The sequence below is a fragment of the Brassica napus genome, chromosome C8 (genome assembly GCF_020379485.1).
Source record: "Brassica napus cultivar Da-Ae chromosome C8, Da-Ae, whole genome shotgun sequence".
Classification (NCBI taxonomy): Eukaryota; Viridiplantae; Streptophyta; class Magnoliopsida; order Brassicales; family Brassicaceae; genus Brassica; species Brassica napus.
This window is the reverse complement of record NC_063451.1, coordinates 31,867,552-31,884,148: the sequence shown is the minus strand read 5'-3', so window position 1 is coordinate 31,884,148 and position 16,597 is coordinate 31,867,552. Positions and strand designations below refer to the sequence as shown.

The following is a 16,597-nucleotide window of genomic DNA, read 5'->3' as shown; positions in this document are numbered from 1 at the left end:
TTGTAGCTATCAAAACACCCTAGGTAGCTAAACATGGTTTTATATTTCACAAAAAGTCTCCTTTGAAAATTTTCACACATATTAGAAAATTATTTTACTTTCTATTCATACACTAAATTTTCTCTCAAGTTAAATTTTAGGCGAGTAACACATAAATGAAATTGCATACTCCCTCCGTTTCATATTGAGTCTCGTTTTAGGAATTTTTTTTGTTACAAAATAAGTGTCGTTTTAGATTTTCAATGCAAAATTTATTTTTCTATTGGTTGAAATATGGTTAGGTGTATAGGTAAATATGTTTTTTTATATGAAATGTACAAAATTAATTGTTTTCTTAATCCGTGTGCCGAAACCTAAAACGACATTTATAATGAATAGAGGGAGTAATATATAAAATGGTACGGTTACGTGTGGAAAAAAAGGGAAGGAAAGAGCATCAAATTACAGATTTCGAGGAGAGGATGCAGACAAATATGGTTGGAAAATGTCCATTCTCTTTCAGAAACTGGACCCAAACACTGACATTAATCGACGACTCTAAGGTGAATAGAGTTTCATTGCTATCAAAACAAAGCGATTAATTAAACAAATCTTGAGGAAAATGTAAAAGGTAAATCGAGTTTCATTACTATCAAAACGAAGCGATTAATTAGAGTTTGATTGATTATTAGTTTAACGGGATGAGTTAAAATATTGATTGGGGAACAAGAAAGCGACAGAATCTGAAAGCCTAGAAGATTATCTTTGTATTAAAACGTTGACAACCTAATGCGGAGGGAGATCAAGCTTGTAAACTGCGTTATTCCAGATTATTTAAATGCAAGAATCTTCATGGGATCATGTGCATTATCTTAATCTATGTTTTGAGCTTTGCTGCAAAGAGCTTAAAATATTCTCTCACGTATGTATATGAAAGTTTTGGCATTTTAGTGATAATTCTGCATATGCCAACACGTATTTCCACTCGTCTACTAACAAAATTATATAATTAAAGACATTAACCAAATTAAGAATTGCCTGTAAAGAAGAACTAGGTATGTGGCCATGTGCATGGAGGTTTATTTCCCTAGTTAAGTACTCATTTTCAAATGGACAGGTAGATCAGAAAAAAAAAAAAAACATAAAAGTAGAACTAGATAAGAGTACAGTTCATTTGTTTTTATCGGATGTTGTAAGTATTTAATTAGTTGTTATAATTCTTTCGTTAACTACAATCTGCAGTAACAATTTGCACATAGTTTGTGTTTTGATCAATCAATTTGCACATAGTTTGATATTCTATTAATGCCTAGATATTTATAAACAATGTATATTATTTGGTGAGTTGAGAGAGTATTACTTGGAATATACAGTTTATAGTTTTTTTTTATTTTATCACAGTGTCCGGCGACCGAGGTCAACCGACTATTCTGTGGGCTTCAGAAGTGCAATGTTAAATTCTTGTGGCCAACGGGAATCGAACTGCGGATTCACCGTATTGGGGTTATCCCTCAAGTTCCACTAGCCCAAGGCCCGTTGGTTTATACGGTTTATAGTTGTTTGACTTGTGTCATAATATTTTCTTTTATAATATAGGACTTCTGAATGAATTTAAGATATGCAACTTGTAGTGTCTAAGAAAGAGTCTGTTAAGTGAATAGTAATCTTTATGAAAAGCAAGAGAGGAAGTGTGTGACATAGTTAGAAAACAACGACTAGGTGACTCTATCGTATTATAGAAAATTTTGGAATGTTTAGAAAAGAACAAGACAGTTACTGGGACATCATATATGTATGCACTATGATATAATTGATTAATATAATAAATATGTTCACTTAGTCTGCTTTTTTCATCCCAAAGGATTTCTTGTAAATTTTGCCTAGTTGGCGAATAATTAATATATCATTTCAAAACATAAACACAAAGAGAAAGAAAAAAAAAAAGAAAAAAGAGAGATGGTGGGATTGGGATGCATGTGACTGGCAATGACACGAGGATAGTGGTTCGATGTTTTGGACTTTGTTTAAAGAGTTGGCAAATGAACACTCGTTGCCATTTCCCATTGCAATGCACTTTAATAGTATATTTCCTTAGTGACCACAAAAAAAAACATAGTAATTCCTTTTTGTCAACGGCCGAAACCAAGTTGGACTTTAGAAACCCACTTCCGCGAGGACTCTTCTTTTTGTCATAATAAATCTCCACAAACTACTTCGAGTGAAATATTTTAGATAGCCAGATGCTTTTGCATACGGTAAACAGTTGAAAATACTATTTGCATTAAATACTTTATAGTGATAAATATTTTATTCGTGAACTGATGAACCGATAATTAGATAGTAATAGAACAGACCAATCATAATTTGATTAATCACTTACCAAAGTGCACTAGTGAGCGTGTCGGAAAATCAGCTACACTGGGCCAATCCAAGACTAAAAGCATTTTTAGGAACATAACACTTTTGTGATTTATGACTTCTAGGTTCAAGTGGTAGTGGTCTTTATGGATCGTGAATCTGGAGACTTTATCATAATGGACTTTCTGGATTGTAATGTTAAATGGCTTATAAAAATCTCAAAATTAATAGAGTTTCAGTCCAATAATAGCTAAACATTTGAAAATTTTAATCATAGACGTAGAAGAATACATATTATGGGTCCTTCGTAAGTGCCGTGAGTTTCCAGGTCTCATTTTTTTTTCTACATCTATTTTAGTTTACCAATCATGCTTTAAGAAAAAAATTAAAACTACGGTCATAAAAACTAAAATAGGAAACAAAATAGCTTTAGAAATCAATTTTTCTAGAGTTTATATTTAGTGCTCTGTAAATAATTAATCTACAGCTACATCAATAAAATCTAGAGCTTTTATTTTACCATCATCCCAGCTTATTATAATTTCACAGTGATTGAAGATTGAACCACGGCAGGTAAGAATAAAATAATGGGCTGGGCTGGTTATAGTCTGGGCAGCTTATAGACCGGGATAAACTAGTTTGGGCATTAAAAAGAAGGTTTAGTTCATACGAGTTTGACGTATGCACTAAAAAGAGTGAAAGAGGGCAACGTCCGGTTCCCCTCGCAGTCTCGCAGACACATGCTTCCATTTCAATTCAAGCCCCAAAAACTGCATGTATCACGTGTTAGTTTTTCATCATGCAGATTTATTTGGCTGCTACAAACAGGGCCGGTTCTGGGCAAAGCCTAACGAAACATTGACCTTAGGCCCCCAAAAATTTTGGAAAAAATTACATAGAAAAAAACCACTAAACTTTTTTTTAAGTCCCCAAATTTACCAAAAAAATTTATAGCGGAAACTTTTTAAAAACCGCCTACATCCCCCTAGATCTCAGGACCGGCCCCGGGTACAAATACATAATAAAATTTACAACGTCAAGAGACGAGAGATAAAGTTGCACAACATATTGTTCTGTTAAAGTTTCGATAAAGTTGCACAACATACAATGTTGTGCAACTTTTGCAACGCTATTGTCAACAATTACACGCACAACAATGTTCAAAAACTTTATTCATTATTAGTAATATGTGAGATTTGTAACATGTCCCATTTTTCCAACCTATTTTGACCCGTATACCCTACTTAGACAACCTTAGTGAGAAAAATAAACTTTGATACGAAGTCTGTTGAATTGTATTATGTTTCAAAGATGTATATATAATTACAAGAACACAAACGGAGGTTTTCTACTTCACCTCTAATAATCTAATATATCCATTAACAATATCCAGACCAGTCTTCGTCAAACAACATGCCATTATACGAAATCAAACTTTAGGAACTAAAGTTTAGTAAAATGTAAAAAATATATATTAGATAAGTTGTAGTAGACCAAACTAGCAATGGGTGGCGCACACGTTTGTTTCTGTTTGACCAAACATCAATTACAAAGACCATCTCAATTCCTTTCCCTTTTCTTGCACATTACCCTGTCCCTATCCTCTGTTTCTTCTTCCCATTTTCCCTTTGTTATTTTTCTTATCTATTTTGTTTTGTTTCTATCCTCATCAAGATTTATAGTCTCACATCGTTGCTTCATCAAACACAATATATACCTTGATTTCAGTTTGTCGTATGATTTTCTTTCTCTATCGCTGATTCTATCTAATGGGTAATTGCTTTGGTTCATCTGCAAAAGTAGATAGCAGAGAAAGTCCATATTGTGGTATGTAACCATACACCTCTTTTCTCTCGTATATTTGTAATAAAGTTATATATTATCCTTCTATAACTCTTGATCAATTAAATTGAGACGTCGTCTTTGATTAGATAAAGTGTTTATTATCATCAGGATCCTCAAGAATCTATGCCAAACCGAGCCAATCGTCTCGCCTCTCAAGCCTAACCATACCACCGCCATCTTACAGCGATGACAGGAGTTCCACCTCTCTTCCCACTCCAAGAAGTGAAGGAGTGCTCTTAGCATCTCCCACGCTAAAGGCCTTTACGTTTAACGATCTAAAGACAGCCACTAGGAACTTCAGACCTGATAGTGTTATCGGTGAAGGCGGTTTTGGTTATGTTTACAAAGGATGGATTAACGAGCGGACGTTAACGCCTTCAAAACCAGGATCAGGCATCGTTGTTGCTGTCAAAAAGCTTAAAGACGATACGCCTCAAGGACACAAGGAGTGGTTGGTAGGCTCATCAGCTCTGTGTTCAAGAATCAGATTTATCCCTAGAGTTAAAAATTAAAATTAAAATTTATAAGGAGTTGCTGATTTTTATTACAGGCTGAGGTTGACTATCTGGGGAGGCTTCACCATATGAATCTTGTGAAATTAATTGGATACTGCTTGAAGGGTGATTACATTAGGCTTTTGGTATACGAGTACATGCCCAAAGGAAGCTTAGAAAGTCATCTATTTAGACGTAAGTAAACTTGTCCTTAAGTAAGATCTATTGTCTCATAATTATCTTGGAGTCCCTTTGAAAATTTCATATTAAATTTATGTTTGATGTGTTGTAAAACATATTTATAAAATTTAGGGCCCAAATATAAAACTCACAAACTATCACTTATTTATTAAAATAAAAATGAGGGTATATTATGTAGGTGGGGCAGAGCCGATTCCGTGGAAAACAAGGATGAAAGTGGCAATTAGTGCCGCGAGAGGGCTTGCTTTCCTTCACGATGCACAAGTCATATATCGAGACTTCAAGGCCTCCAATATTCTACTAGATTCGGTACGAGTAAATTAGCAACATTTTACATGTTTGTTTGCCAAATTTATCTTATAAATTTTGTGGTTCAGTGATAAATGCATAGGACAATCTTGTTTACAATTTGGTTTTAGTACTTTTTTTTTTTTGCTTTTTTCTATTAATGTAGAAGTTATGTGAAACCAATAAAAATATTTGTAGTTTTTTTAAGTTTGGATAATAATAAATATTTCAATATACTATTTAATATAAACATATTTAATTAAACTTTAAATATTAGCTGATAGCAAAATTCCTGTTTAATTTGGTACGAATACTATAAAGTTTGTTACAAAATCAAAAACTGATCGGTTATATTATAAGCATATATAATTTGATTTAAGAGAGATTCATGGTTATATTATAAGCATATATAATTTGATTTAAGAGAGATTCATTGGTTTCATCCACGTGCAGGACTTCAATGCAAAGCTTTCTGATTTTGGTTTGGCGAGAGAAGGACCAAAAGGAGACAGAACACACGTATCAACCCAAGTGATGGGAACTCATGGGTATGCAGCACCTGAATATGTCTCCACGGGTCGAATAACCACAAAAAGCGACGTCTACAGCTTCGGTGTGGTCTTGCTCGAGTTACTCTCAGGACGTCCAACTGTAGACCAATCGAAAGTCGGAGTGGAAAGAAATCTAGTGGATTGGGCAATACCTTACTTAGGAGCTGATAGAAGGAAAGTGTTTAGGATAATGGACACAAAACTTGAAGGACAGTATCCTCACAAAGGGGCTTGTTTGGCTGCTAATATTGCGTTGCAGTGTCTCAATCAAGAGGCTAAGTTGAGGCCAAATATGTCGGATGTATTATCTACTCTTGAAGAGCTTCAGATGAAGAGTTCTACATCAAAGACGGAGAAACGGAGAGTTAAAGCTCCGGGTGCTTCTCCGGTGGTGACTCGTCGGAGAGGTCCACATGACAGGTGAGGCAGCAGCCGAAGATAATTTAGGTCTTAATTATGAGTGTATGTATTTTTGTTTTTGGTAAGGGTCCGTCGTTAATTAACATCACATTCTACATTGGTCACAAAAATGAAAAATAGACGATTCTCCTAAATAGACAATTTTCAAGTTTTGGTCATAAAAATAGAATACAAAGAAGAAAATGACCAAAATCTTTCATTTAATAGGTAAAATAACACTAATACCCTAGATATAAAAAAAATAAAAAATTAAAGAATTTAAAAATTAAAAAAAACTAGAAAAATTAAAAAAAGAAACTTTTTTTTTATAATTTTAGATTATTTGTTTTCAAATTCGAACTTTTTTATAAATTTTTTTTTTCTTGAAATTTTTTATTTTCAAATTTTTATTTTCAAATTTTCTTTTTGTAATTCGAAAATACTTCTTGAAACTATTTTTAAAATTTTTATTTTCAAATTTTTAATTTTTAATTTTTAATTTTTATTTTATAAAGTTTTAAACCTCAATCTCAAATCCACACCCCTTAACTCTAAACCCTAAAGTTTGGAATAATCCTAAGGGTATAAATGTATATTTACCTTTTTAATGAAACATTTTGGTCATTTTCCTCCTTTTGGTCTATTTTTGTGATCAAAATTTTTTTATTGCTATCCTAGAGTATTTATTATTATCCTCTCTCTTTTCTTTTGAACTTAGGTTTCGTGGACTGAGCTTAGTCACTCTCTTCCCTCCTCTGGTCGGATGGGAATTCCTTTTAAGACTAGTTCTGAAAGTATGCGAGCTGCTGCTAGATTAATGCACGCTGGCATATAATGTGAGTTTTGTACTTGTCCATTTGAGTTGTTACTTGTTAGTTTATCATAAAACGTTGACTTTTGTAAATGGAATTGAATTTGTAATTTTCATACATATGATTATTCTAGTATGATTGTATACTATGTATATATATCGTGTAGACATAATAAACATGCCCTATATTTATCTATCTTATTAAAACTCAAGTACAAATTAGGTTAGTTTGGAAACATAGATTGAAGTTTTAAAAATATGTTTTTTTTTGCAAAAATAGATAACTGTATATTAAGAAAAAAAAGCAATAGCTTATATTTTCAAGAAAATTAGAAGTCCAAAATATTACGAGAAACTATCTATCTTGTACCTAATCGGGTTCGGTTCAGGTCTGTTTGGATTTCGGGTTTTTGGGGTCAAAGATTTCAGCTCCATTCGAATATTTTTAAATTTCAGTTCGGGTTCGCTTCGGATTTTTGTGGGTTCGGTTCGAGTTCGGATAACCTATTTAAATCACTTTTAAAATTTTAAAATTCATTATATATTTTAAATTTATCAAAACTATAAACAAAATAATATATTAAATATAAATTTGAATAAAATATGTCAGAATACCTAAACTTAACATATAAATTAGTTTAGTTCAAATATTTGGATAGAGAATAAATAATTATTTTAAGTATTTTTGGTGTTTTAAGTATACTTTTACAATTTTAGATATTTACTATTGATTATTTGTATACGTTTTCAAGTATTTAAACCAGCTTAAAAATATCATATATATTCTAGATGTTTTTATATTCATTAAATCTAAAAATAATTAATATATACAAGTATATAAATTTATTTCAGATACATTCGGGTATCCAAAATACTTCGGTTCGGATCGGATTCGGTTTTGCTTCTCCAAAAACCAAAATTTTGAATCATTCGGATATTTAATCAATTTCGCTTCGGGTTTGGTACTACTTTTTCGGATAGCGGTCGGTTCGGTTCTTAAGTTTCGGGTATTTTGCCAAGCCCTTATATTATTGACATGAAAAACAAATAGAAACATATTTTTGGAAAAAATACACCTGCGCGGGTCAAAGTCTAAGTTTGTATTATATATACTACTAAATAGAAATGTACAACGTCCTATACTCAAATGTAAAATGAAAATTTGGAAAAGTATATAAGATGAAATCCGTTCCAAAATGATATTTCCAATTATATATCGGTCTGAATTTGATAAACATTTGCATATGACTAATATAGTTATAACGAATTTGAAAATAAATATAATAATAGTTATTAGCAAAAGAGGAAAAAAAGTGTTAGCATCAATTGAGAACTACCTTATTTTCTGGATGTATTATATTTGAAACCGTAGAATGGGTCCAGGAGTTCCCCCAAACACTTCAGTGGGTAATCTTCATAAGAAATTGTATACCCAATGAAGTGCTCAGAGGAACTCTAGGAGACATCCGACCAAGAATATTGATACTTAGTTTATATGTTACAGGTTAGCATTGCATGTATATATATGGGTGTAAATATATTTAGCAAAAAAAAAAATATATGGGTGGAAATATGAACACAAGTGATTGATGTCATGACCAAGGAAAGCATTTTGAATGTAGACGTTAGTTGGGGTAAAAGGAAAGAGTAAGGAGAATAAGAATTTTGCAAAAAGTCCTTACGGCTTTTCACAAGGTAGAAAAGATTTAAACACGTAACGTAAGTAGAGATTCTGTTATATTTTATGTGCTCGAAGTGCCCATACCGGTTCTTGCTACATTTTGAAAAGGATATACTCTTCAATAGTTAATTTTGTATTTTTCATTATTTTGGAGAAAAGCTTAGTAACATCTTGTTCCTGATCAACTGATTAAAAAAAAATGATGATCATCAACAAAAAATAGTCTTACAACATATTATATATATACACTAATAAATGATGTAAAGAATTGTTCTTCTTATAACTGAAATCGACTGATTCTTTGAAACTAACTAGTTAACAAAAGAAGAAAAAAAAAACTCTTTAGCCCCATACGTGGTGCATCGTATGATTGTATCAAATTTATATATTGAATTGAAAAATTCAAAGTCAAATAGATGATGTAAGAAGCGATTAACTGATAGTTATGGAGAATATATGGTATACACATTAATTTGATGAGTGATAATAAACAAAAGAAGAAGAAAAGACATAGAGTATCAGTGTGAAGAATACTTCTGTCGTTTCAAAATATTTCCGAGCAAACGGAGGGACAAAATAAAAATATTCTGTCAAATACCTAACGAGGCCCAACATTTCGACTCGATTCATCTTTCACATAATCGAATTTCCACACGTTCTTTAATTGATTTATTCGAATATAAGATTATTGGTCCCATTATGAAAATTTTGATTGGAGACCTTTGCAAATTGCAGTGATATATAAATAGGCATGCAATTTGTATTATTTTATCAGGCCAAGCTAGAAGAAAGTCAAATGCCCCCATGAGTTCCCTTTAACGCTTCATTGTGATTACTCCAGTCACATTTATTTTTCTTAAATGTTTGGTCGATTTTTGTATACAACACTGAAGTGTTTGGGGGGACTCGTGGTGCCATTCTGGCGTTGAAGTGGTGACTGTTGTACCGATTTTTATGGTTTCTTTTAAATTAGTAAGTTTTCATAGTATTCCACATGTTTTCATGAATTGTCTTTCTATCTTATAAATTTAAGGTTCAATGATAAATGCATAGGACAATCTTGTTTCAAGTTTGGTTTTGGTACATTTCTTCTTTTGGTTTTATGATCTGTTGTAGCAAGTGAAATCAATTTTGTAGGTTTACTCTTGAGACGTCAAAAGTCGGAGTGGAACTAAATCTGGGGGATTAGGCAATACCTTACTTAGGAGATTGAAGGAAAGTTTTTTAGGCTAACAAACACAAAATTTGAAGGACAGTCCTCAAAAAGGGGCTTCTTTGACTGCAAATATGTTGCAATGTGGGAGGCTAAGTTGAAGCCAAATATGTCTGATGTATTATCTACTCTTAAAAGAGTTCTACTTCAAACTCGGTCATGACATTGACATCTTCCTCTCTGCTGCCGGAGAAACATATAGGGTGTAACTGGAAACTATTTTATGGAATCCCTATATATTATTTGAGAATTTTTTAAAAATTTATAACCTCAATTTTGTATTAATTACAATATGTAATTGCTGAGGTGTCATTGCTTAACATCTTTATATTGCTTATGTGGCAGCCTTATAATGACTTTAGAAAAATGTTAGACTAACTTACTTTTTCCTAGAGAAATTTATTAACATTACATTAAACAGTCCGTGTATTTACATTGTTATAAAATGTATCATATTCGACAAGACTTGCATTAACCAGTCTGGTCGTATGGCCATTACGAAATTAGTTCAAAGCTTCGTCACCATCACAAATTGTATTGTGATCGTTTATTAACCACTAAAGCTAATTCAAAGCTTCGTCACCCACACAAAGTAATAACTAGATGTTATCATCCTTTCACAAACACATCGTTAAAATCAAGGATGGCAATCTATAACACATGATATGTAATAATTTGATGCTCATAAGAACGTCAGTTGGCAAGAGAGAAAATCTATAACACATTTCTCAATTGGCAAGAAAACAATATGGTCGTTGGTGAAGTAAATAAAATAGTATGTTCATTCCTCTGTTTGTTTCACATGGTCCAGAACTGTTTTCACTGTTCGTGTGATCACAATAATTAAATTGCAATCTCTGGGCAAAAATTGCCTAACTGGTTCAGATCAAAAAGGCTAAACCGAATCTGTAGTTAAGTTTATATGTTGACCGGTTTCAAGACACTAACCGTTTATGAAAAGGAAACCAATCGTGAAAGACAATTTTTTTTTTCTAATAGCTTTTTATGTCTTTATGGACAAGACTAGGTGTTAATTAAAATTAGCATAACAAAGTAAGTGATGGAAACTAATCGTAGAAAATAAAAAAGTGTATCAATTTTCCCTTATTGCTTCATGAATTTATATATGGTTGGTGAATATATCGTCTATAGAAACAATCTCATTTAAATATATATAGTAGTTATTGTGGGAGGCTAAAATCTAGCAATTGCCAAAATTAAATGATTCAATGCTTTTTTTTTTAACGCTGATTTATTATGATCTTACAATTATGATATGGAAAGATTACATAGACGATTCGACAACCGACAATACTGTCTACCTTATGAAGACCTACGCCTAACTGCATCACATGAGCCGTACTATGAAGATCCACGTCTGGCAAGATTTACTTGCACCATGTTGAAGATCCATTGTAAGCCTTTATTCCGTAGTCTGCATAATTGTTTAATAAATCGCTCTCTCCGGGACTTGAAACCTGGATTTCCTGTAATCTGCAATAAATTGCATAGTCTGGGATTCGAACCCCAGACCTGGGTGTAGAAGCCTTTAAACCTTAACCAATAGGCTACGGTGCTTCTACAATGATTCAATGCTTTTGAGAAGAAAAACACACATGTACATTTCATTCATTTATAATGGATAATGTAAATATTCTTAAAAATCAAATTTCACTCTTATCCTAGTAGTCACTACTATATAAAAGAGGCTAAATCCCTGCTTTCTAAGCACTGCCACATGGGCAAAAAAATTGAGCACTAATCAATTTGCCATGTCATCCCGGACTGGGCTTGAATTAAAAAAAATAAGCCATTTTCGAAGCCCATTAGACCCATCTCACAGCCCAATCCCGAGCCTCTCTTGATAGTGTTGCATAATCCCGTGTTCTAAACATCTCTCTCCTTCTACACCTAACCCTAATCGCCGTCTCATCCCTTCATCGATTCTCTTCCTCTCCCCTAACTCCTCCCGTATAACGCCTCCGATGAGAGTGCTGGCACTTCAATGTGCTCCCATAAATCCCCCATTCAAGATCCCTACGGACCCTCCACATCCCCCTCCGGCTCGATGATATCTAGATCCCTATATATACCCTTATCACTCTTACCTCAAATCGTAAAATCCATACCCTTATCATGGCGAAAAACACTGCAATTCTTACCGGCGAAGCTTCTTCTCCTCTTCCGACATGTTTCACCAGGACCCGGTGATTCCACCTTGCAGTTTAGGCTTCTTCATTTCTGGGAAGCTCGCAAGAATGTCAAAGGAGGACCCGACATCCTTCTTGGGATCGAGATGCTTATGATCGATTCGGAGGTATGTCTTCCTGTCACATTATGCATGTCGTTTTAGCTTCTGATATACACGAACAGTAAATTATTTAAGCGTATCTTGAAAAAAAAAATTGATCAATTGGGTTGAGATGAAATTATATAGGCGTATCTTGAAAAAAACTTGATTGATTGGTTTGAGATGAAATTATATAGCTGTATCTTGAAAAAAAACTTCATTGATTGGTTCCTATCTTATTATGCATGTCGTTTTAGCTTCTGAAATACACGAACATAAATTTTTTTAAGCGTATCTTGAAAAAAAAAATTGATCAATTGTGTTGAGATGAAATTATATAGGCGTATCTTGAAAAAAAACTTGGTTGATTGGTTTGAGATTAAATTATATAGGCGTATGTTGAAAAAAAACTTGATTGATCGGTTTGAAATCAGATTAGCGTATCTTTGATTGGTCTTCCTGTGTATATATTATATTAGTGTGTCTTGATCAGAACTGTTTAAACTGTTATATGATTGGAGTTATGTTGTTTTGCTAATCACCGTATATCTGTTAAGCTTTTGTATTGTTAACTTGAGAGTGTTGTGATAGAGAAAGACCAGTACTTGAAAGTTTGTTTTTTTTTTTGCCTAAACCGCTTTTAATTTTAAACATTCTACTTAAGGATATTCAACTGACTCGATATTCTCTTCCTGTTTTGTAGGGTACTTTGGCTCAGGGGTTCATCGGTCAGAACCTTCGTAACCAGTATGAAAAACAGCTCCGGCGTGGGAGCATCTACACACTGACAAGCTTCTATGCATCCAACAGCAAGGTGATGTACCATGTTGCTGATCAGAGGCTGGTGATTTGCATCTCACACGCATCTCACCTGTCGAAGGTTGAAGAAAACACTGAAGGGATTTTGACAGAGCGCTTCAGAATCCATTCATTTTTAGATTTTGAAGCCAACTGCGATCTCAGAGGGGATCTTCACGGTAAAGTTTAACCAATTGAGTAATTTTTTTTCCTTTTTTGAGCAATGCCAATTGAGTAACTATGCGTGTGACTATGTGTTGTAGATGTTGTTGGCCACCTTAAGCTGGTTTGACAGCCAGCCTCTCCATCAGCGTCCGGTTTTGTGCACCAATGATGACTCAGCTTCTCGGAAAGTTATGGTTCAGCTGTTGTAGTTCAACCAATGCATATATATTGTTTTCTGATTTATGATCCTTATTTAAACATCACTCTTTTTTAAACTGCAGCGGTCCAGTGATTAACGTCTACCTATGGAACGAGGCTGCGGAAAATTTCCGTCTGAAGTTTGACGCCTGTGCAGCCACTCCAACGGTTCTATTGGTCACAACGGTCAACCCTAAAAGACTCGGTGGTAATCTCTCACACTTCATATAAGACCTCCTAATCTTTCACACTCAGTTACTTAAACCTATCACTAACTGCTTCTGTATTGGCAGGGAAATTGTGCCTAACTTCAATGTCTTCATCGAGAGTGTTTTTGGACGAAGAGGTTGACCCCACCAAGGAATACTTGAACTGGTTAGTATTTTTGTATTCTATTCAAACATGTTATCATGCGACATATATATCGTTTTCTGATTTATGATCCTTGATGATCGCGTGATTAAAATTTCTTTCCAAGGTTGAACACGAACCCTTCTGCAACTTCTACGGTCAACCCTGTTGAGGTGGTTAAGTCTGAGACGCTCACAATAAGTGAGATTGCTGCCTTCATCAAGCGTCAGCCTGCTAAGGTAATCCCATTTGATTATTAAATTCAAACATTTTTCTGTGTTTAGTTGATGACAGACCTTGGCATGGGATTACAGATTGCCTTCTTTGACTGCATTGCCACAATTGATGATGTCAAGCTTGGCACTGAGTGGTATTACATTGCTTGCAAGGATTGCCAGACAAAGCTAAACCGCGGGCCGACTACACTGCTTTGTCCAAAATGCGGCAATGAAAATGCTACTGCAGTAGCCAAGTAAGATTTTCCATTCTAACATGTTTCATCCTACAATGTATATACTAATCACTTGCCTTTGAAACAGCTACCGGGTGGAGATGTCTGTGTATGATAATGAGGAGCAGTGCACATTCATCATTCTCGGAGATGCTGGGAAAGAGCTCACTGGCAGGAAAGCAACAGAGTTGATCGACACATATGTTGAGGTAAAGATAATTTTGATAATCTTGACACTTATTTTCATCATAAAGTGCTACCAATTTGATAAATGATTCTGTTATAATAGGAAAACGGGGGAGATGGGGCTGAGCTTGAGGTTCCACTACCACAATGTTTTATCGATGCAATAGGACAGACTAAGAAATTCAGGATCAAGGTGGCGCCCTACAATTTCACATCTACACGCCTATCCTTGACCGCTACCAAAATTGTCTCATCAGCAGTTTTGCCCCCAAAGAACCCCCCACTCAACACGCCACCAGGAACTGAAGTGAAAATCTCAGAGTTAGCTGAGAGCAGTGGTGGTGGTACTTCAGCCACTGACGACCAGAAGAATGCGTAGCGTACCAAGCATAGTGGCTAGATCAGATGCAGTAAAGTCACTCCATGAGTGGCTGGTACAGACTGCCCAGTCATCATGCTACTCTAATAACAGTCTTCTCATTTCTCTTTAATAAATTTGTTTTTTCTTCTTGCTAAGACAGTTTGTTATTGGAAAAACCTTTTCGTTTGGCTTTCTTATTAAAGTTGTTTGGTTCTCATTATTATCTTGGTTATGAAACTATAGTTTTTAATGTCTAGGTGTTCATTATTCGACTAAGAACAGGTAAACAAAACAAAAAGCATGCAGTCAATAAGGACTACGTACTTTAGAAATCACATTATAGTAAAACAATGCATGCATCGAATCTTTATGTCTAGCGAGAAGATCAGTTCAGATTCTCACATATTTGCCAGCATAAATCACGACATAATAATATTCTTCTAGCATAAAGAAAATTTCCATAAGTCATGCCAAAATTGAATAAAATATCTTCTACCATTAATACAAATAACTAAAGATATGGAAACAAAACCATAAGGTTTTTGAAAAGATATTCGGCCTCTGACTGTAACCTCAATACGTCTCTACCATATCAAACACCCATTGCCTCCACCGCGATTCTCCTTCTATCTTCCCAACTACGTCTTCGACGCCTGAAGAGGAAAACACCTACCGCCCCATTAGGTAAGAAATCGTATCCCATAAACCGGCTCTGCCCTTCGTCTCAGAAGCGAATTAGCTTCACATGCTTGCATCAATATGACAATATCATCCCTCTTACCCAATCCTGGTTAACTAAGTTTATTTATCCCAGTTTGGTTCATCGTATCTTAGCTATTTCTCCTTTTCGTTTATTTGATTGTTTAAGGAACGGCTGTCCCTAAACACCATGGTGAAACTAACCTCCAAAGATCCTCCGAGGAGGTATTTTGAATTTACAAGTTATTTTTTTAATCAAAAACATTATTAGTATTATTATATTAATTTAATACTAGAATCCAAAACTCTAATGAAACAAATATAAAAGGTCATAATTATAATTATTTGCAAATGTAGGTTTATCTTTTATTTAGTTTAAATATATTTTTAATTATTTACATCTTATTAAATTTGATTTGTTATAATATTTTTTTTAAACCATATACAACAAAGATATTATTTTCCGAAAAATATGAAAAGTTAAAAATTAGTTTCCAAAAACCCCACAAATAAGAAAAATCCTATACACCCGAAATTATATACTGTACCTTAACTATTATAATTTTTGAATCAGAAACATTCTTATTATCGAAATGTTAATTAAATGTTTAAACTTACTTTATATTTTAAAACAAAAAATTAAACTGATATTTTTAATGAAAATTCACATATATTAAAACAAGGAAAGTCACAGTGTCAAATTATTTTACATCTTATTAAATTTTATTTGTTTATAATATGTTTTTAAAACATACAAAAAAAGAAAAATATTTTCTTAATATCAAGTTCTATGTGGATAACAATTATTTAATATATTTGTGTATTATTATATTAATTTAATACTTGAATCCAAAACACTAATGAAACAAATATAAAAGTTCATAATTATAATTAAAGATCATCATTGGATTGCGTTTACACAGGTACTAACATTTTATTAAATAATATTTTTAAAAGCAAAAAATATATATAATACAATCATTTTTTGTAGATCCAAACTGGTACGTCTAACTATATGGAACAACGAGGTGGCTAATTTCAGGGAGTTAAATCGCATATCTACCAGGAAAAACCAAATCGTAATAATCACAAGTATCATTCCACGGTTACATGAAGGTAATAAACTAACAAAAAGTTTATGTCAAACTAAATGCTTACAAATATTTCACTTTTCCAGGGAAGCTATCACTCACAACCACACCTGGATCGCGCTTCTACTTTGACAACGATATTGATATCATACAACGCTTCCAAAAAAACAATAAACTGCTATCCTAA

The 16,597-nt window shown here is 33.5% G+C and overlaps 2 protein-coding genes across 2 annotated transcripts; both read left to right on the top strand.

The window, feature by feature from the left end:
• The first annotated feature begins 3,032 nt into the window (after positions 1 to 3,032).
• Positions 3,033 to 6,311, top strand: LOC106430457 (probable serine/threonine-protein kinase PBL4). The gene is made up of 5 exons (XM_013871244.3): positions 3,033 to 4,164; positions 4,291 to 4,637; positions 4,733 to 4,871; positions 5,056 to 5,186; positions 5,619 to 6,311. The coding sequence occupies exons 1-5, from the start codon at positions 4,107 to 4,109 to the stop codon at positions 6,138 to 6,140; spliced, it is 1,197 nt and encodes a 398-aa protein (XP_013726698.3). The 5' UTR covers positions 3,033 to 4,106; the 3' UTR covers positions 6,141 to 6,311.
• Positions 6,312 to 7,719: 1,408 nt separating this feature from the next.
• LOC106430441 lies at positions 7,720 to 15,861 on the top strand. Its single transcript, XM_048764502.1, has 3 exons — positions 7,720 to 14,094; positions 14,162 to 14,282; positions 14,363 to 15,861. The coding sequence occupies exons 1-3, from the start codon at positions 13,910 to 13,912 to the stop codon at positions 14,636 to 14,638; spliced, it is 582 nt and encodes a 193-aa protein (XP_048620459.1). The 5' UTR covers positions 7,720 to 13,909; the 3' UTR covers positions 14,639 to 15,861.
• Positions 15,862 to 16,597: the final 736 nt, after the last annotated feature.

What these genes read in the sequence shown, in the direction of transcription:
- LOC106430457 (XM_013871244.3), top strand. Translation starts at nt 4,107, where the DNA reads ATGGGTAATTGCTTTGGTTCATCTGCAAAAGTAGATAGCAGAGAAAGT. An exon ending in CAGAGAAAGTCCATATTGTG is followed by an intron (nt 4,165 to 4,290) that starts GTATGTAACCAT and finishes TATTATCATCAG; the next exon opens with GATCCTCAAGAATCTATGCC. An exon ending in AGAAAGTCATCTATTTAGAC is followed by an intron (nt 4,872 to 5,055) that starts GTAAGTAAACTT and finishes TATATTATGTAG; the next exon opens with GTGGGGCAGAGCCGATTCCG.
- LOC106430441 (XM_048764502.1), top strand. Translation starts at nt 13,910, where the DNA reads ATGACAGACCTTGGCATGGGATTACAGATTGCCTTCTTTGACTGCATT. An exon ending in AATGCTACTGCAGTAGCCAA is followed by an intron (nt 14,095 to 14,161) that starts GTAAGATTTTCC and finishes CCTTTGAAACAG; the next exon opens with CTACCGGGTGGAGATGTCTG. An exon ending in TGATCGACACATATGTTGAG is followed by an intron (nt 14,283 to 14,362) that starts GTAAAGATAATT and finishes CTGTTATAATAG; the next exon opens with GAAAACGGGGGAGATGGGGC.